This window comes from Tauraco erythrolophus, unplaced genomic scaffold (assembly GCF_009769465.1).
Source record: "Tauraco erythrolophus isolate bTauEry1 unplaced genomic scaffold, bTauEry1.pri scaffold_47_arrow_ctg1, whole genome shotgun sequence".
NCBI classification, from domain to species: domain Eukaryota; kingdom Metazoa; phylum Chordata; class Aves; order Musophagiformes; family Musophagidae; genus Tauraco; species Tauraco erythrolophus.
The window spans coordinates 160,073-180,796 of NW_028238616.1; the positions used below are offsets into that span (position 1 = coordinate 160,073).

Here is a 20,724-nt window from a genome sequence, read left to right on the forward strand (position 1 = left end):
AGCGGGGCTTCCTACCACGGCCCCCAGCCCGGTGGGACCCCGGTGGGAGCAGTTTTGGAGCATCTGCCCCCAAAACATGGCGCAGGGCCGCGGATTTGCCCTATCCCAGTGGAATATCGATGGGAAAATACTTGGCAGAAATATTTTTCCTTGGCGATGGCCCGTTCTCCGTGTCACCACCAAAGCCTGGGGCTTCTGAAACCCACCCCTCTGCGCTGCGAATCCTTGAGAGGCCCCTTGGGGTGCCTCCCCAGCCCTTTGGGTGCCCCCCATGTGCCCATGTGTTCTGTTGGATGCCCCTCCGGTTCTTTGGTTGCCCCCCATGTAACCATTTGTCTTTCTGGATGCCCCACCGGCCCTTTCGAGTGCCCACCATGTACCCATGTGTCCTTTTGGATGCCCCTCCGGCCCTTTCCTGTGTCTCCCATGTGCCCATGTGTCCTCTTAGTTGCCACTCTGGCCCTTTCGGGTGCCCCCCATGTGCCCATGTGTCCTCTTAGATGCCCCTCATGCCCTTTCAGGTGCCCCCCATGTACCCATGTGCCCTTTTGGATGCCCCTCCGGCCCTCTGGTTGCCCTCCATGTACCCATGAGTCCTTCTGGATGCCACTCCGACCCTTTCGGGTGCCCCCCATGTGCCCATGTGTCCTCTTAGATGCCCATCCGTCCCATTCGGGTGCCCCCCATGTACCCATGTGTCCTTTTGGATGCCCCTCCGGCCCTTTCGGGTGCCGCCCATGTACCCATGTGTCTTCTTGGATGCCCCTCCGGCCCTTCCAGGAGCCCCCCATGTACCCATGTGCCCTTTTGGATGCCCCTTCGGATCATTGGTTGCCCCCCATGTACCCTTGTGTCCTCTTAAATGCCACTCCAGCCATTTGGGTGCCCTTCACGAACCCGTGTGTCATTATGGATGCCTCCCTTGCCCTTTGGGTGCCACCCATGTACCCATGTGTCGTTTTAGATGACCCTCCGTCCCATTCGGGTGCTCCCCATGTGCCCGTGTGTCATTTTAGATGCCCATCCGGCCTTTTCGGGTGCCCACCATGTACCCATGTGTCCTTTTGGATGCCCCTCCGGCCCTTTCCTGTGTCCCCCATGTGCCCATGTGTCCTCTTAGTTGCCACTCCGGTCCTTTTGGGTGCCCCCCATGTGCCCATGTGTCCTCTTAGATGCCACTCCAGGCGTCTCGGATGCCCCCCATGTACCCATGTGCCCTTTTGGATGCCCCGCCGGCCCTTTCGGGTGCCCCCATGTACCCATGAGTCCTTTCGGATGCCCCTCCGGCCCTTTCGGGTGCCCCCCATGTACCCATGTGTCCTTTTGGATGCCCCTCTGTCCCATTCGGGTGCCCCCCATGTGCCCTCTTAAATGCCACTCCAGCCCTTTGGGTGCCCCCCACATACCCATGTGTCCTTATGGATGCCTCGCTTGCCCTTTGGGTGCCCCCCATGTACCCATGTGTCCATTTGGATGCCCCTTCAGCACTTTCAGGTTCCCCCCAGGAACCCATGTGTCCTTTTGGATGCCTCTGTGGCCCTTTTCGGTACCCCTTATTTGCCCATGTGCCCTTTTGGATGGCCCTTCAACACTTTCGGGTGCCCCCCATGTACCCATGTGTCCTATTGGATGCCCCTCTGTCCCATTCGGGTGCCCCCCATGTGCCCATGTGTCCTTTTGGACGCCTCCCTTGCCCTTTGGGTGCCCCCCATATACCCACGTGTCCTCTTAGATGCCCCTCTGGCCCATTCGGGTGCCCCCCATGTGCCCGTGTGTCATTTTAGATGCCCATCCGGCCCTTTCGAGAGCCCGCCATGTACCCATGTGCCCTTTTCGATGCCCCTCCGGCCCTTTTGGTTGCCTGCCGTGTACCCATGTGCCCTTTTGGATGCCGCTCCAGCCCTTTTGGGTGCCGCCCATGTACCCATGTGTCTTCTTGGATGCCCCTCATGCCCTTTCGGGTGCCCCCCATGTGCCCATGTGTCCTCTTAGATGCCACTCCAGCCATCTCGGGTGCCCCCCATGTACCCATGTGCCCTTTTGGATGCCCCTCCGGCCCTCTGGTTGCCCCCCATGTACCCATGAGAACTTCTGGATGCCACTCCGGCCCTTTGGTTGCCCCCATATACCCAATTTTCTTTCTGGATGCCCCTCCGGACATTTGGTTGCCCCCCATGTGCCCATGTGTTCTTTTAGATGCCCCTCATGCCCTTTCAGGTGCCCCCCATGTACCCATGTGCCCTTTTGGATGCCCTTCCGGACCATTGGTTGCCCCCCATGTGCCCATGTGTCCTTATGGACGCCTCCCTTGCCCTTTGGGTGCCCCCCATGTACACGTGTCCTCTAAATGCCCCTCCGGCCCATTTGGGTGCCCCCATGTGCCCATGTGTCCTCTGAGATGCCACTCCAGCCATCTCGGGTGCCCCCCATGTGCCCATGTGTCCTTTTGCATGCCCCTCCGGTCCTTTTGGGCGCCACCCATGTACCCATGTGTCCTTTTAGATGACCCCCCGGCCCATTGGGGTGCTCCCCATGTGCCCGTGTGTCATTTTAGATGCCCATCCGGCCTTTTCGGGTGCCCACCATGTACCCATGTGTCTTTCTGGATGCCCCTTTGTCGTGGTTTTTGGACTGAGACAAGAACCGAGAGGGAGCACCCACCAACCATGGTCCCGGGCAAAACATGACTCAGGCTTTCTTCTTAAAACAAAACGATTTATTAACAGTTACTGAACAGGAGACACAAGGGAATGAAACCGGTTACTTGAGAGGAGAAAGAGAAAACAAAGCCCGATCTTAAAACAACATCCCCCCCCACCCCGTTTCCTTTCGTTCCCGGCTCTACCTCCCCCCCGGCGGCGCAGGGGGACAGGGAATGGGGAGTGCAGGTCAGTTCATCCATGTTGTTCCTGCCGCTCCTTTCTTAAAGGAGGAGGAGTCTTTACACCATTTTTCCCTTGCTTCGGTGGATCCCCGACTCATGCAGAAAAAAGTCCCCAAACTTTTCCAGCTAAGCCCTGCCCGCAGGATTGCCATCCTTCCCCATGGATCGCACCAGTTTGGGCTTTACCAGTCTCGGCCCCTCAGGGAGCTGCTGCCACTTGCGTCGGCGTGGGGCGTCCCACGGACTCCAGATGCCTCCACGACCTCGTCGTGCATTCCATGCCCCATTATCAACAGTACCTGGTCGCGCATCCCCTGCCCCACGGCCTCTCCTGGGCTCAGGCATCTCCTTCCCGACGTGGGTTTCTCCACAGGCCACGAGTGGGCCGCTGCTCCGCCGAGTACACCCTGGCTGCAGGGGGGCCGCCTGCCATCTCACACCGATTGCAAGGGAAACCTCAGCTCCAGCACACCTCCTCCTGCTCCATCCTGACTGACCCGGTCGCTGTGGTTGTTTTCTCTGAGATCTTAATCCTCTCTGGGGGAGCTCGGCCCGGCGGGCACCCCGGGAGCGGGGCGCTTCCCGAGCCCCCCATGCGGCTCCCCTGGCGCCATCTTGAGCACATGGCGCCGGCCCGGGCCCGGGCAGCCGCCCGGCCGGGAGCCGGGAGCGAGGGCAGCGCCCCCCGCCCCTCTCCTCGCCCCTGGGCCAAAAGCCCCTTTCCCGCCCCTTTGTCCCAACTTAAATAGGGCAATTCGCAGAGGCGCCGATTTGGCTCAACCTCCCCCGGGGGGGATGGGACTCAGATCTGGTGGCACAGGGAGCAAATCCCCTCCCCTGCCGCCAGAGCACCCCCCCACATCAAACTATCACACCCTCCAGCCCTTTTGGGTGCCCACCATGTACCCATGTGTCCTTTTGGATGCCCCTCCGGCCCTTTCCTGTGTCCCCCATGTGCCCATGTGTCCTCTTAGTTGCCACTCCGGTCCTTTCGGGTGCCCCCCATGTGTCCTCTTAGATGCCACTCCAGCCGTCTCAGATGCCCCCCATGTACCCATGTGCCCTTTTGGATGCCCCTCCAGACTTTTGTGTGCCCCCCATGTACCCATGTGCCCTTTTGGATGCCCCTCTGTCTCATTCGGGTGCCCCCCATGTGCCCATGTGTCCTCTTAAATGACACTCCGGCCCTTTGGGTGCCCCCCACCTACCCATGTGTCCTTATGGCTGTCTCCCTTCCCCTTTGGGTGCCCCCCATGTACCCATGTGTCCTCTAAATGCCCCTCCGACCCATTCAGGTGCCCCCCATGTGCCCGTGTGTCATTTTAGATGCCCATCTGGCCCTTTCGAGTGTCCACCATATACCTATGTGCCCTTTTGGATGGCCCTCCGGACCTTTGGGTGCCCCCATGTACTCATGTGTTCTATTGGGTGCCCCTCTGGCCCTTTGGTTGCCCCCCATGTGCCCATGTGTCCTTTTGGATGCCCCTCTGGCCCTGTCGGGTGCCTCCCATGTGCCCATGTGCCCTTTTGGTTGCCCCCCATGTACCCATGTGTCATTTTAATGCCCCTCCGGCCATTTTGGGTGCCCTCCATGTGCCCGTGTGCCCTTTTCGATGCCCCTCCAGACCTTTGGGTGCCCCCCATGTGCCCATGTGTTCTGTTCGATGCCCCTCCGGCCCTTTGGGTGCCCCCCATGTACCCATTTGTCTTTCTGGATACCCCTCCGGCCCTTTTGTGTGCCCCCCATATGCCATGTGTCCTTATGGATGCCTCCCTTGCCCTTTGGGTGCCCCCCATGCAAACATGTGTCATCTTAGATGCCACTCCAGCCCTTTCAGATGCACCCATGTACCCATGTGCCCTTTTGGATGCCCCTTCGGACCATTGGTTGCCCCCTATGTGCCCATGTGTTCTTTTGGATGCCCATCATGCCCTTTCGGGGGCACCCCATGTACCCATGTGTCCTTTTGGATGCCCCTCTGTCCCATTTGGGTGCCCCCCATGTACCCATGTGTCCTCTTAGATGCCCCTCCGGCCCATTTGGGTGCCCCCTATGTGCCCGTGTGTCATTTTAGATGCCCATCCGGCCTTTTGGTTGCCCCACATGTACCCATGTGTCCTTTTGGATGCCCCTCCGTACATTTGGGTGCCCCACATGTGCCCATGTGTTCTGTTCGATGCCCTTCCAGCCCTTTTGGCTGCCCCCTATATGCCCGTGTGTCATTTTGGATGCCCCTCCGACCCTTTTGGGTGCCCCCCATGTACCCATGTATCCTTTTGGATGCCCCTCCGGCCCTTTTGGGTGCCCCCCATGTGCCCATGTGTCTTCTTAGATGCCACTCCAGCCTTTTCGGATGCCCGCCATGTACCCATGTGTTTTTTTGGATGCCCCTCTGGACCTTTGGGTGCCCCCCATGTCTCCATGTGTTCTTTTAGATGCCCCTTATGCCCTTTGGGGTGCCCACCCTGTACCCACGTGTCCTTTTCGATGCCCCTCCAGCCCTTTCGGGTGCCCCCCATATACCCATTTGTTCTTTTGGATGCCCCTTCAGCCCTTTTGGGTGCCCCCCATGTGCCCATGTGTCATGGTTTGATGTGGGGTGGTGGGGGTTCTGGTGGCAGGAGAGGGGTTTTGGTCCCTGCGACCTCCCCGGTTTTGGAACCGGGTTAGGCTTAGTTCTGGCCACCAGATCAGACTGCCATCCCCCTCGGGGTTGAGCCAATAGGGCGCCTCTGCGAATTGCCCTATTTAAGTCAGGACAAGGGAACCGGAAAAGGTGCTTCGCCCAGGATCGACCAGAGAAGGGAGGAGGGCACTGCCCCCGCTCCCTGGCTCCCGGCCGGGCAGCTGCCTGCGTCGGGCCGGCGCCGCCCACGGAGAATGGCGGCGGCGGAGCCAGCTGGGGAACTCGGGGGCACCCCACTCCCGGGGTGCCCACTGGGCTGAGTTCACCCGGAGAGGACTGAGATCTGAGAGAAACAGCCGCATCGACAGCAGGTCAGTGAGGATGGAGCGGGAGGAGGTGTGCCGGAGCCGAGTTTCCCCTGCGGCTGATGGTGAGATGGCAGGCGGCCCCCCTGCAACCAGGGCGGCCTCGGTGGAGCAGAGACCCACTCGCAGCCCGTGGGGAGAAGATGCCTGAGCCCGAGGATGGTCGTGTTGGGGGCACGGCAAGGCAGAGAGGCATCTGGAGTCTGCATGACAACCCACGCCGGAGCGAGTGGCTACAGCTCCCTAAGTACCCGAGACTGTGGTAAAGCCCAAACTGGGGCAATCTGTGGGGAAGGATTGTTTCCAGTGGGCTGGACTCACGCTGGAGAAGTTTGTGGATTTTTCCTCGTGGGTAGGGGATCCACTGGAGCAGGGGAAAAGGGTGTAAGGACTCCTCCTCCTTTGAGAAAGAAGCAGCAGTAACAGCACAGAATGAACTGACCTGCACTCCCCCAGTCCCTGCCCCCTGTGCTGCTGGGGTGGGGGGGAAGGTGTTGGTTTTAAGATCTGGTTTTGTTTCTTTCTGTTCTCTTGAGTAACCAGTTTTGTTTCCCTTTGTCCTTCTAAGTAACCATTAATAAACTGTTTTGCTTTAAGAAAGCCCAGTCTGTTTTGCCCGGTTGGTGGGTGCTCCCTCTGTTCTTGTCTCAACCCTCAGTCCCTTTATTTTTTTTTTCTCCTCTCTACTTTACTGGAGAAGGAGAGACTGTGTGAGTTTTAGTTGCTGGATCAGCCTAAAACCACGACACCATGTGTCCTCTTGGATGCCCCTCCAGCCGTTCCAGGTGCCCCCCATGTGCCCTTTTGGATGCCCCTCATGCCCTTTTTGGTGCCCCACATGTACCCATGTGGCCTTTTTGATGCCCCTTTGATGACGGCTCCTGGCAGCTGTAAAGGAAAGGTACCCCTACAAGGACGAGGTGCCATGTAACGTAAGCAAGTGGCCCAACGTAGAGAGAGCCATTCAGCATCTGAGAGAACTGGCTGTGCGAGAGTGGATTTATTATGACCAGAGAGGCGGACCAAGATGGGAGGATCCAGACGATGTCCGGTGCACACGAGCAATGTGGCAAAAGATTCTACGGAGTGCGCCACCAGCATATTCCACCTCACTGGCAACAATGGACTTTGGAGACGATGCTGTGCTACTAACGGTAGGTAATCTGGTCACCCACCTCCGACGAGATGATGGTAACACTTCCATTCGAGCTTGCGTTGCACCTATGGAAAAAAGGCTGTCCGAGGAGGATGCTTCTATACGATCCTGTGTTGCGGCTGTGGAAAAGCTGTCTGAGGAGGTCCGAGAATTAAAAGGAAAAGTAGACTCCTTGCCACCTGAACCTTCTAGAATTGCAGCTGATAGAAGCGGGCGTTACCGTTTTCGAGAGAGACGGTACAGATCACGGGGCAAGCTGTGGTCCTATCTGCGTGATCATGGAGAAGACATGAGAAGATGGGGGTGAAAAACCCACCTCAGCCTTAGAGGCAATAGTACGCGAGGTGGAAGGAAAAACCAACAGAAGTAGAAGCTTCTTCAATTCCTCAAGGAAAGCTGTCGCGCCAGTCTACCGTGAGCGGTCCCGTAGTCAACATAGGAGGGCTGATCCTCCTCGCAATCCTGATAACAAGCACTAGAGGGGCCCTGCCTCCAGCCAGGTGGAGGGAAGGGACAATCGAGTTTACTGGACTGTGTGGATTCGTTGGCCTGGCACATCAGGCCCCCAAAAATATAAGGCTTTAGTGGAAGCTGGTGCCCAATGCACTTTGATGCCGTTGAAATTTAAAGGAGCAGAATCCACTCATATTTCTGGAGTGACGGGGGGGGGGTCTCGAGAACTGACTGTGTTAGAGGCTGAAGTGAGCCTAACTGGAGAGCAGTGGCAAAAACACCCCATTGTAACTGGCCCAGAAGCACCGTGCATCCTTGGCATAGATTATCTTAAGAGAGGGTATGTCAAGGACCCAAAAGGGTATCGGTGGGCTTTTGGCATAGCTGCAGTAGAGACAGAAGAAGGCAGACAGCTGTCCACTTTGCCTGGTCTCTCAACGGACCCTTCTGCTGTGGGGTTACTGAGGGTCGAAGAACAGCAGGTGCCAATTGCTAATACAACAGTGCACCGACGGCAATATCGTACCAACCGAGACTCTCTAATTCCCATCCATAAGTTGATTCGTCAACTGGAGAGTCAAGGAGTCATCACAAAGACCCGCTCACCTTTTAACAGCCCTATATGGCCTGTACGTAAGTCCAATGGCGAGTGGAGGCTGACGGTAGGCTATTGTGGCTTGAATGAAGTTACACCACCATTGAGTGCTGCCGTGCCAGATATGCTGGAACTTCAGTATGAACTGGAGTCAAAGGCAGCCAGGTGGTACGCTACAATTGATATCGCTAATGCGTTTTTCTCAATTCCTTTGGCACCGGAATGCAGGCCACAGTTTGCTTTCACTTGGAGGGGCATCCAGTATACCTGGAATCGACTGCCCCAGGGGTGGAAACACAGCCCCACTATTTGCCATGGACTGATCCAGACCACACTGGAACAGGGTGATGCCCCAGAACATTTGCAATACATTGATGACATCATTGTATGGGGCAACACAGCAGAAGAAGTTTTTGAGAAAGGTGAAAAAATAATCAATATCCTTCTGAAAGCAGGTTTTGCCATAAAGCAAAGTAAGGTCAAGGGACCTGCACAAGAGATTCAGTTTTTGGGAACAGAATGGCAAGATGGGCGTCGTCAGATTCCGATGGACGTGATTAATAAAATAACAGCCATGTCCCCACCAACAAGGAAGCTCAAGCTTTCTTAGGCATTGTGGGTTTCTGGCGAATGCATATTCCTGACTACAGCCAGATTGTAAAACCCCTCTATCAAATAACCCGAAAGAAGAACAATTTTGAATGGGGCCCAGAGCAAAAACAAGCCTTTGAACAAATTAAACAAGAAATAGTCCATGCGGTAGCCCTAGGACCAGTCCAGACAGCACAAGATGTCAAAAACGTGCTCTACACTGCAGCCGGGGAGAATGGTCCCACCTGGAGCCTCTGGCAAAAAGCGCCAGGGGAGACGCGAGGTCGACCTCTTGGGTTTTGGAGTCGAGGATACAAAGGATCCGAAGCCAACTATACTCCAACTGAAAAAGAGATACTGGCAGCATATGAAGGAGTCCGAGCTGCTTCTGAAGGGATTGGTGCGGAAGCACAGTTGCTCCTGGCACCCCGATTGCCAGTGCTCGGCTGGATGGTCAAAGGGAGCGTCCCGTCTACACACCACGCAACTGATGCCACATGGAGCAAGTGGATCGCGCTGATCACACAAAGAGCTCGGATAGGAAACCTCAATCGCCCAGGAATTTTGGAAGTGATCACTAACTGGGCTGAAGGTAAAGACTTTGGAATGTCACCAGAGGAGGAGGAGGTGACACGTGCTGAGGAGGCTCCACCATATAATGAACTCTCAGACAATAAGAAATACGCTCTGTTTACCGACGGATCCTGTCGCCTTGTAGGAAAACACCGAAAATGGAAAGCTGCTGTATGGAGCCCTACCCGACGGGTCGCAGAAGCTACGGAAGGAGAAGGCGAATCAAGCCAGTTCGCAGAGGTGAAAGCCATCCAACTGGCTTTAGACATCGCTGAACGAGAAAAGTGGCCAATGCTCTATCTCTATACCGACTCTTGGATGGCAGCAAATGCCCTGTGGGGATGGCTACGGCAATGGAATCAGAGCAGCTGGCAACGCAGAGGTAAACCCATCTGGGCTGCCCCGTTGTGGAAAGACATTGCTGCTCGAGTGGAGATGCTGGCTGTAAAGGTACGTCATGTAGATGCTCACGTACCCAAGAGGCCGCTAAGACTTAAGTGGCTCAGGTGGTTCTGGGCTGGCAACATAAAGGTGAAAAATTTCTAGCTCGTTGGGCCCATGATGCCTCGGGCCATCAAGGAAGGGATGCGACATACAGATGGGCTCGTGATCGAGGGGTGGACTTAACTAGAGACACCATTGCACACGTTATCCATGAATGTGAAACGTGCTGCAATCAAGCAAGCCAAGCGGTTAAAACCTCTTTGGTATGGAGGACGTTGGTTGAAATATCAGTATGGAGAGGCTTGGCAAATTGACTATGTCACACTTCCACAAACTCGCAGTGGCAAGCGTTACGTGCTCACAACGGTGGAAGCAGCCACTGGATGGCTGGAAACCTATGCTGTGCCCCATGCCACCGCCCGGAACACTATCTTGGGCCTTGAAAAGCAAGTCTTGTGGCGGCATGGCACCCCAGAAAGAATTGAGTCGGACAACGGGACTCATTTCCGTAACAATCTTATAGACACCTGGGCCAAAGAGCATGGCATCGAGTGGGTATATCACATCCCCTATCATGCACCAGCCTCTGGGAAGACTGAACGCTGTAACGGACTGCTAAAAACCACACTGAGAGCAATGAGGGGTGGAACTTTTAGACACTGGGATACACATTTAGAAGAAGCCACCTGGTTCGTCAACACTAGAGGCTCCGCCAATCGAGCTGGTCCTGCCCAATCAGAACTTTTACGTACTGTAGAGGGGGATAAAGTCCCTGTAGTGCACATGAAGAATATACTGGGAAGACAGTCTGGGTTATTCCTGCCTCGGGTAAAGGTAAACCCGTTCATGGGATTGCTTTTGCTCAAGGACCTGGGTGCACTTGGAGGGTGACGCAGAAGGACGGGGAAGTCCGATGTGTACCTCAAGGAGCTTTGATGTTAGGCGAAAACAGACGATAAATGAATTGTGTTATAGTAATTGCTGAATAACCCTGTCATTGCATACCATCATTGCTATGGTTGTCGTATTATACTAATGCCATTATATTAAGAATTTTCCAGGTTAATGAAGAACGAACTTCTCCAGAACCAGAAGCAACTTCCTCGAGATCGACATCGTCAACCTGCAGATCGTGGACATGGACTGTTGCCGGATACACCAACCACAAGCTCCAGCTGTCACACCCAACAGAGACTACATCATCTCTTCTACCGACCGAATTCCGCATCATCTTTCCTGCCCTGAGAGACTGCTACAACAGATGAAGTTTGGCGTTGCGGACTGAATGAACTCAACAACGTTTTGGAGGGATGACCCATGAACTAAGGGAATAGTGTGTATATACACATGTAAGATTTGAACAAGATGTGCATGGTATGGAATGAGGGGTGGATACTCTCCTGGTTTTAACTGGGACCGGGTTAGCTCTTCTTTTTAGCAGCTAGCAGAGCTCCGTGTTTTGGTTTCACTCAGAGGCTCGCTCTGAGAAGAATGCTGATAGCAAGTTGATGTTTGTGGTTGGCACTGAGGTCTCAAGGACTTTTCAGCTGCCGGGTTCTTGCCCGTGTGCAGGAGCACAACAGGATAAGGGAGGAGCACGGCTGGGGCAGGGAGTCCACGACTCTCCTTGCGATTTGTACCTGAACTTAAGATTGAGGCCCAACTGGCCAATGAGTATTCCATATCATGCAGCGTCATGCCCAGTATAAGAGTGAGGGTCAGCCGGCAAGAAGGGCTTTTGCCCTTCCGGGACTCTCACTTTCGGGTGCTCAGAGTGTTCTCTCTCCCGCTCTCTGTCTCGGGGCCTCCTGTTCGTCCGGGACTGCGGTATCGAGTTTTATCTATTTCGAGATTGCAGTTTCGGGATGAGACGGGCCTCTGTCAAGGGGTGGTGAGCAATTACACCGTACATCACTCGTTTGCATATGTTTATCCTTGTACATATCTCTGTGTGTATATATATTGGTAGCAGTAGTAGTAAATTGTTCTTATCTCAACCCTCGGGTCTCTTTTCTTTTTCCTCTTTGATTCTCTCCCTCATCCCTGAGGTGCGGGAGGGTGAGAGGGGACTGTGTAGGGTATAGCTGCCGGAGCAGCCTGACCCACCACACCATGTGTCCTTTTGGATGCCTCTCACACTATTTTGGGTGCCCCCTATGTACCCATGTCGCCTTTTGGATGCCCCTCATGCCCTTTTGATTGCCTTCTGTGTGCCCACGTGTCATTTTGGATGCCCCTCTGTGCCATTTAGGTGTCTCCCATGTGCGCCTTTGGATGCCCCTCCGGACCTTTTGGGTGCCCCCCATGTAACCAAGTGGCGTTTTGGATGCCCCTCTGGCCCTTTCGGGTGCCTATGTGTCGCTGCCGTGCCGGGGATGGAGAGAAGAACGACACAGAATTTAGATCCAGGAGAAAATGCCAACACCAACAGCAGCAGCAGTATCAGCAGCAGCTGTTTATTATTTAGAAATCCTTATATATTACATGGTTCACAAGGATGATCAAGGCAATTGGTTAGTTGACCACCCACCTCCCAGAGTGACTGGCTAAATGCTACAACACCCATTTCAAAACAACTTTCCCAGTGTGCCATGAACAAGACTGCATAACGAGCTACAGGTGCAAGATAAAGTCTTAGTTTACAAAAACCTCAAACTGCTTCTCAGCTAGCCTGCATGGGAAAAAGAACCTTCACAGGATGCTGCAATAGCTGGAAAATTTCTGCTTCTAACATTTTGTATCCACAATTCCTCCTTTTTGTTTAAGACTAATTTAAAGTGGGCAGAGAGATTCTCCAGCAATGCCGTAAGAGATACACATCTAGCAAACCCAGTTATACATCCAGCCATTAATTCTAAATAGCCTTAAGGGCTCTACATCCTGACTCCATAACATAAGAAACTTAAAGTTCAGTCTCTGCTTGTAGAAGGACCGGGCTGATGGTCGATGTCTTTGTCGTCATCAGGAGGATCATCAATCGAATGATCTGCATTCTGGCCGTCATTTGAAGGTTGCCTTGGAGGTTGCCTGTTCTCCTTCTGGTGCCGTAGCTCAGGGCAGACGCACCTTGCAGGCAGCCATCGTACCCCAGTATCTGTGGAAACGCAAGCACACCCACGACCCCAAGCAATAAGCTCACACGGGCCTTCCCACTTCTTAGTGAGCACGTCTTGTACCCAGACTTTCGCTTGGGGCAGGTGCATCTCGCCTGAAGACTGCAACGAAAGAAAATGATTCAGAATAACAGAATTATTTGAATTTGGTGGCACTGTAAGATGATTAATTGTGTATAACGCTTTTTCTAGGCGACTCTGCGGGGTTTCTCCATGCATTCCCCCTTTTTGTTTCTCTAAAACACACTTCAAGGTGCCATGAGCGCGTTCAACAATGGCTTGGCCAGTAGGAGAATGCGGAATACCCAAGGTATGATTTACACCCCATAGTTGTAAAAACTGCCGCGTCTTCTGTGAGACGTAGGCCGGGCCATTATCGGTTTTCACAGAAAAAGGCACGCCCAAGACCGCGAAGGCGAGTTTCCAATGGGCAATGGCATCGCGACCTTTCTCCCCAGTATGAGCAGTTGCCCACATGGCTGAGGAGAAAGTGTCAATAGACACGTGCACATACTTAAACCTGCCAAATTCAGGAACATGCGTTACATCCATCTGCCAAAGCTGCAGGGCCTTTAGGCCCCTGGGGTTCACCCCCGATGGCAGAGGTGCCGCAAGTCCGTGACAGTCAGCGCAAGCGCTGACAATGTCCCGAGCCTCAGTGGGCGTTACGTGGAACTGCTTCTGCAGGCTGTGCGCACTGTGGTGGAAGAAACTGTGCGATGCCTTGGCTTGTGCGATTTTGTCAGGCTGAGGCACTGCCTACGCAGGGTTAGCTGGCATGTCAGCCCTGGCATTGCCTTCCTTTATGAAACCTGGCAAGTTGGTGTGACTGTGGATATGCAAAATGTAATACGGGTGATCTCGAGCTTGAATTGCACACCACAAAGTTTTCAATAGTGCAAACAGAGCCGCATTATTCACTCCCTTCAGAAGTGAACAATCTAAGCGTTGGGTTATGTCTGCTACGTAGGCAGAATCAGTGACCAAATTCAAAGGTACCTGAGAGAACCGCTGAAAAGCCATGGCAACAGCCCTCAGTTCAACCCACTGGGCTGAGCCTGACTTGTGGCCTTCCAGCACCTGCCACTCAGATTCCTCCTTCCAAGTAACAATGGTTTTCCCGGACCCGTCGGTGAAGACGGTGGGTCCTTGCCCTGGCACCCGACTATTTTTTGGCCGCAAGGTAAAGCTTGCCCATTTTGCCAATTGCAGTAATTTGTGGCTGGGCAGATGATAAGCAATCTGTCCCGAAAAGTTTTGCAGCGCGCTTTGCAGAGGAGCACTGTTAGTGAGGCTCCACTCAAAGTGCTCCTGCTGTCCTGGCAGAAAAATTGTTGCAGGATCTGCTGCCATTAATTGCAAACACCGTTGGCAGCATTTGATTATCAGACAAGCGATCAATTCAAACAATGTGGATGCTGTCTTTTTTGGCTGATGTGGCAAAAAGAACCATTCTAGAATACGCAATGGGTTGGGCCACTGTTTATTCCACTGGCCAATGATACCTGTAGGATGAAAACCTGGAGTGATAATGAATACAGTAATATCAATGGAGGGATCCACTCAATAAACCTGACGAGCAGAAACAGCCTGTTGAACCTCCTCCAGCGCTTGTCGCGCTTCAGGAGTCAGTTTCCGAGGTGAATTCAACTCGGGGTCCCCCTTTAAAATATTAAAAAGCGGGGAAAGTTGTGCCGTGGTTAGCCCCAGATAAGGACGTAACCAATTGATGATGCCCAGCAATTTCTGAGCATCATTCAGGGTTTTAATAGAACCCGAGAATTGCACCTCTTGGTGCTGTATAGTTTGATCCAGAATTTTGACTCCTAAATATCTCCAAGGAGGATGCTGTTGAACTTTCTACGGAGCCACCTGCAATCCATAAGAATGCAGAGCAGCGAGCAGCCGAGGCTGTATCTTCAGCAGCTCGTCCTGGGTAGATGCTGCCACCAGGATATCATCCATGTAATGGTAGCAGTATGCCTCAGGAAACTGCTCGCGGACTCCGGACAAAGCTTGAGCGATGTACCATTGGCAGATAGTTGGGCTGTTCTTCATGCCCCAAGGTAGAACCTTCCATTGATACCTCTTCACAGGTTTGGCATTGTTAACTGCAGGCACAGTAAAAGCCAATTTTGGCTTGTCATCAGGATGTAAAGGAATAGTGAAAAAGCAATCCTTCAAATCAATGATCAGGATTTCCCATCCTGCTGGAATCATGGTGGGTGAGGGCATACCAGGCTGCAACGCCCCCATACTTTCCATCACTGCATTGATTTTTCGGAGATCCTTCAACAATCTCCATTTTCCTGATTTTTTTCTTAATTACAAAATCAGGAGTGTTCCAGGGACTAGTGGAAAGCTCGAGGTGTCCCTGTTGTAATTGTTCCTGAACCAACTGACGAAGGGCGACTAGTTTCTCTTTTGGTAGGGGCCACTGGGGTTGCCAGATGGGTTTGCTCACTAGCCACCGCAAAGGCAGCGTAGGATACTCTGCGCTCTTCAGCACAGTGGCCCCCATCAAAAATTTGTCCTAATTCACACCCCCCAAGCTGCCAATACATCCCGCCCCAGAGGTTAAGTGGAGCTGCAGTGACATAGGGCCGAACTGTAGCTGTTTGGCCCTCTGCATTTTTCACCACCACAGGTCGTTCGCTTAAATAGCTCTGTGTGGTTCCCCCCAACCCTGCAATGGCTGACCCCACAGGGGCTAAAGGCCACCTAGGAGGCCACGCAGAGAAGATGATTGTCACATCAGTGCCTTTGTCGTGATGGCTGGGCATTTGGCAGGACTAGGGTACACGTCATCTGCGGCTTTTGGCTGGAGATGTCTGCGGTCCAGAAGACCTGCGGAAGTCCCGTAGATCCAAAGCCACCATCTCCACGACTTTGTTGTTCTGTCCTGGGAACACACGACTTGAAAGGCACAAGTTGAGCAATTCGAGTCTTTTAAGGAATAGTCACAGGGGGTGGGTGTGGAAACAATAGCACAAATCTGTCCTGTAAAGTCAGCATCAATAACTTCTGGGTGTACAAAGATCCCTTGAGGGGTGATACTAGATCTTCCCACCAGCAATGCACTCAGTCCCTGTCCCAGGGGCCCAAATGCATCCAAGGGAACCTTATAAACACGACAGGGTTCTAAGATGACTGGTTGCTGCGGTGTGCACATCCACTCCGATTGATCCCTGGGTGCTGGCTCCAAGCTGGCTGAGCAGGCCTGTGTCGGTGCCATGCCCTGGGGAAACATTTCTGTCTGAGGGCACATCCCTGTTCTCCTTATTCTTCTTTTGTCTGGTCTGTTTCTGCTTGCTCTCAACCTTAGGTTGCTTTTTCAGTCCATGATCAGAATTTAATTATGGACCGCAGAACTGCAGCCAGAGCAGACTTAGGATTCTCAGATCCCACTTTGGAACAGGCTTCAACCATGTCTGTTAGTGTGGGTTCCCCTGGCAAAGCATCTATGATCTTTCTACACTCATCATTGGCATTATCTCTCACTAGTTGTCTGCACAACAGCTGCCTCAAGGTCTCATCTTCGACCTGCAGCAATCTTTTCCACGAAAGATAAAAAATGCTCTTTCTGCCCCTATTTTCACATATCGTGTTTCAGGAGCAGCCATGTCCATGCCTTTTAATAGGGCTCCCATACCAATCTTCTGAGCCTGCTCAAGGACCTGAGGATGCCAGATGACTTGGAGATCAGGATCAGAAAAGGCATTAGCTCCCATAAAAGCATCTGCTGGAACTCCATGTCTAGGATCAGTTGGCTTTCTCAGCCATCCTTCTCCAATTGGCCTCAAAAACTGAATATTGTACAGGCTTAAATAATACCTGACCTAAATGCTTAATATCAGATGGAGAGAGCAGGTCAGTATTCAGCACTCTAATAATCTGCATGGCTTCAGGAGATCCCAGCCCATATTGTGCTACTTTGGATTGTAAATCTTGGACCACTCTCCAAGCAATAACTTCATGTTTGTCAGACTGACCTGAGTTAGGAAGAGCTTTCTGTACAGAAAAGGCTTGGATAACACCCTCTGTGGGTTCACTACCACCTTGATCTACCTGCACAGCACTTTGAGGCACGATAATAACCCGCTCAGGTCCCTTTTCATCTTCAGGCATCCCGACTTTCTCTATTAAATCCCAGTCCCCAACTTCCAGAGCCCACCTCTTGACCGATTCCCAAAACCGCTTTGAATTTTTTGGACGCACAGTCACACTACATTCGGGAAGCGTCCAAGGATGGTTGCAGGCCGGCTGTGTTACTGGTTGCCGATGTCTGACCGCCGCCACAGCTTCCCGCAGTGCAGTTGTTACTGATACTTAGAATTTTTGGTAATTAAAGTTCAATCAATAGGTTTTTTAATTATAAAGTAGTTAGTAGTTGATTTTAATAATATAGAATTATAAGAAATCTTTTAATGAAAAGTATGCTCGTATAGTAAACACATGCTGCTATGAAACTGCTGCTATGAAACTCCTATAGCCCTGTACCAGGACCAAAGGGATCGGTCAGAATCATCCAGTAAGAACATGTAGTACAAAGCACAAGTTGGTTTGTAAACTGATTTATGATGCCTACATAGAACTAGAAGAATGCATGTAGCTATCAAGGGCTAGATTAATGAAGATGAGGAAAGCCAACCGTAACGGTTTCATAATGGTCTATGGGTACCTGCCAGGAACCGTGAACTTAAGCAAAAGGTAATTCCGGCAGGGGGAGATCGCGACCACCGAATCACAGACCACCTACCTATATTGCACCCCAGACTCATTTCTCGATGATTCTGACTTTGATGGCACAGAATCAGAAATGGGAGGAGAATATGCTAATGATTTTCGGGAATTTGTATGTTTATGTATGATTTCCTAATGGATTTGCATATGTCAGCTCTATATAAGAAGTTTGATTTTGGTGCAAGGTGCGCACGCTAGGAGGAGATATCCCCCGTGCACCCGGCGCCGCAATAAAGAAGTGTCTGCTTATCTACATCCCATTGGTGTTGGTAAGTTTCTTATTCCGGATTTTCAGTAACAGTTTTGGCGACCCAGATGGGACCTCGCTGAAGGAGACCAGAGGAGTCGGGGACCTGATCGGTTCCAGCCGGCACCGAGGATTTCTCGGGGACACCCATCGATCCCCGATCCATAAGGTTCTTCGCGACGTCCCCTGGATTTTGGGTAAGACACTTCTTTCTTTTGTTTTAAACGAGTGGGTTCGAGTCCCACCGTTGTGAGTGGGTTCGAGTCCCACCACATAGAGGGGGTTCGAGTCCCGCCTCTGGAAAGTGGGTTCGAGTCCCCCTGCGAGTGGGTTCGAGTCCCCTCGCTGTACCTGCCTGTCAGTCGCGGCGAAAGCTGCGCAGGGTTGGGCAGAGGATCCTCGTGGAGTGGAAGCCTGGGCGTCTGCCCGTGAGCCATAAGCGAAAGCTATTGCAGGGTTGGACATAGCGGAGACTTGGAACCTATATGCCAGCTATAGTGTTCTATAAGTTGTGCCTCTAACGTAAGTTAGAAGTTTTCTTGTGGAACCGTTTATCTTGACCGAGTACTAAGGTGCCGAGTTTGTGTTTATTGTGTTACCTACTTGTGCTCAAGGTAATAAATTACAGAACTGTGTGAGTGTGACCGTGAGAGAGAGACGTGCAGTTAAGCACAAAGTGAGTGTGGGGTCCGGATTTGTGGCTCTGCTATCCCGTAAGGGGTGCAGTCGAAGAAAAACATATACTGTATTAACAGCTATATCATGGCATCTAAGTTAACTCATTTGTTTAAAAGTAAAAGTATGAGTAATTTGGCTGCAAATGACAAAGTTCCGAAAACTTCTCCGTTAGGATGCTTATTAGCACATTGGGGAGACATAGGAGATGATTTGCAAAAGAACAAAACGATTGAATATTGTAATCAGTGGTGGCCGTTGTATACGTTAGAAGATCAAGAAGTATGGCCTGTGAATGGTACTTTGAATTATAACACTATTTTTCAGTTAATGCTGTTTTGTAGAAGGAAAGAGAAGTGGGATGAAATACCTTATGCAGATTTGTTTTTCTATTTGAGACAAAGAAAAGATTGGCAGAAAGAGTGTAAACTAGCGGATGGAAATGCTTTGATAATGGCTATTGCTACAGGGAATAAAAAGGAGAAAAAGTGTTGTTCAGTGTGTGAAATTGGGAAGGATTGTTTGAAAAAGAGGATTACTTCTGAAGTTGATGAGGGACCAGAATTAGATATATCTCCTCCTAGGAGAGAAAGAAATCGGGGTCGAGAATATCAGGAACAGAGGCAAGAACCAGAAAGCAGTGGCATTGAGGATGCCGAGGAGGGTCCCTCTGAGGTTGTAATTCATACTCCAGTTTCTAGCAGACCCCGACAGCAGGCACACACAGCAGCTCCCCTGCGGCAGGGAGCTGGCAGCGATGGGCCGGTGTATGTAAAGGTGCCTTTGTCAGTTCCCCATTTGATGGCTCGGAAACAGGCAGCCGGGATTTATAGAGAGGATCCTGAAAGAGTAGGAAGAGTGGTGGGTACTGTAATTAGAACACAGGACCCAGACTGGAGTGATTTGCAGGTGGTTTTAGATAATTTATTGGATGACACAGAAAAGCAAACGGTGTTGAAAGCAGGTAGGGCGCAGGCTGAAGCGGCAGTTCTGAATGAAAATATGGCTGGAACTTTGGAACAGAATTTTCCATCTGGGGATCCGCAGTGGGATCCAAATAATGCGGAGCAGAGACAGAGACTGAGTCGGTATCAAAAATGGATTTTGTATGGAATTAAACATGCCATGCCTAAATCTTTGAATTGGTCTAAATTATATGAAGTAAGGCAGGACAAAAATGAATCTCCCTCAGTGTTTCTGGAGAGATTGAAGGAAGCTGCCAGGAAATATGCTGATTTAAAGGTGGAAACTGAGGCAGCACAGATACAATTGACTTTGATTTTTATGGGACAATCAGCACCAGACATAAAGAAGAAACTTCAGAAATTAGAGGGAGAAGACTCTAGGAGTCTCAATAAGATGATGGAAGTAGCCTGGAAGGTGTATAACAACAGAGAACAAGAGGAAAGAAAATCTCAGGAAAACAGGCTGCTAGCAGTCATGGCAGGAACAGTGAGTAGAGGACGAGGCAGAGGAAGAGGTTCAGGATTCGGTGGAAGAGGAGGATTTGTGAACGGTGATGGCAGGAATTTTAACACTCCCCTAGGAATGAATCAGTGTGCTTTGTGCAAGGAAGAGGGACATTGGAAAAGAGACTGCCCCAGGAAGGGAAATACTCAGCAAGAAACAGCTAAAATCATGATGCTGGATGATTGAAGGGGACCGGAGGGGAACCCAGCTGAGCCTCTGGTTGTAATTAAGCTGGGAGAAAAGGAAGTTAAATTTTTAGTGGACACTGGAGCAACGTTTTCGGTATTAAACACCTGTAAAGGAAAAATTGGAACAAAACCGGCAAATATTATAGGGGCCACTGGGAAAAAGGAAAGCAGACCATTCCTAAAACCCCTGGATTTAAAATTTGGGAAAAAGGTAATCACTCATGAATTTTTGTATGTACCTGAATGTCTGGTACCCTTATTGGGAAGAGATTTATTGTCTAAATTAAATGCTCAGATCAGTTTTGAAGAAGGAGAGATTCTCTTAAAAATACCAGAATCAAAAACAAGTGAAATTCTGATGATCCAAGAAACAACCGAGGGACAAGAAATTCCTTCGGATGTAGATTTGGCCGTGATTCCCACAGTATGGGAAACGGATATCCCTGGCAAATCAAAACTGGCAGAGCCTGTTAAAGTAGAATTAAAAGAAGGAGCAAAAACAGTCAAATTGAAACAATATCCAATTAAGCCAGAAATCAGACAGGAATTGAAGAAATTAATTGACAAATTCTTAAAGTATAAGATTTTAGAAGAATGTGA

The 20,724-nt window shown here is 51.4% G+C and overlaps 1 protein-coding gene across 1 annotated transcript in view; it reads right to left on the reverse strand.

Annotated features, from left to right (window-relative positions):
* Nucleotides 1–12,597: 12,597 nt before the first annotated feature.
* LOC147525961 (tenascin-X-like) overlaps nucleotides 12,598–20,724 on the reverse strand; it is a 142,170-nt gene continuing 134,043 nt past the window's right edge. Inside the window, 2 exon segments of the mRNA XM_086630709.1 lie at nucleotides 12,598–12,782; nucleotides 12,828–12,903. Of these exon segments, the coding sequence (XP_086486835.1) occupies nucleotides 12,598–12,782; nucleotides 12,828–12,903 (261 nt within the window).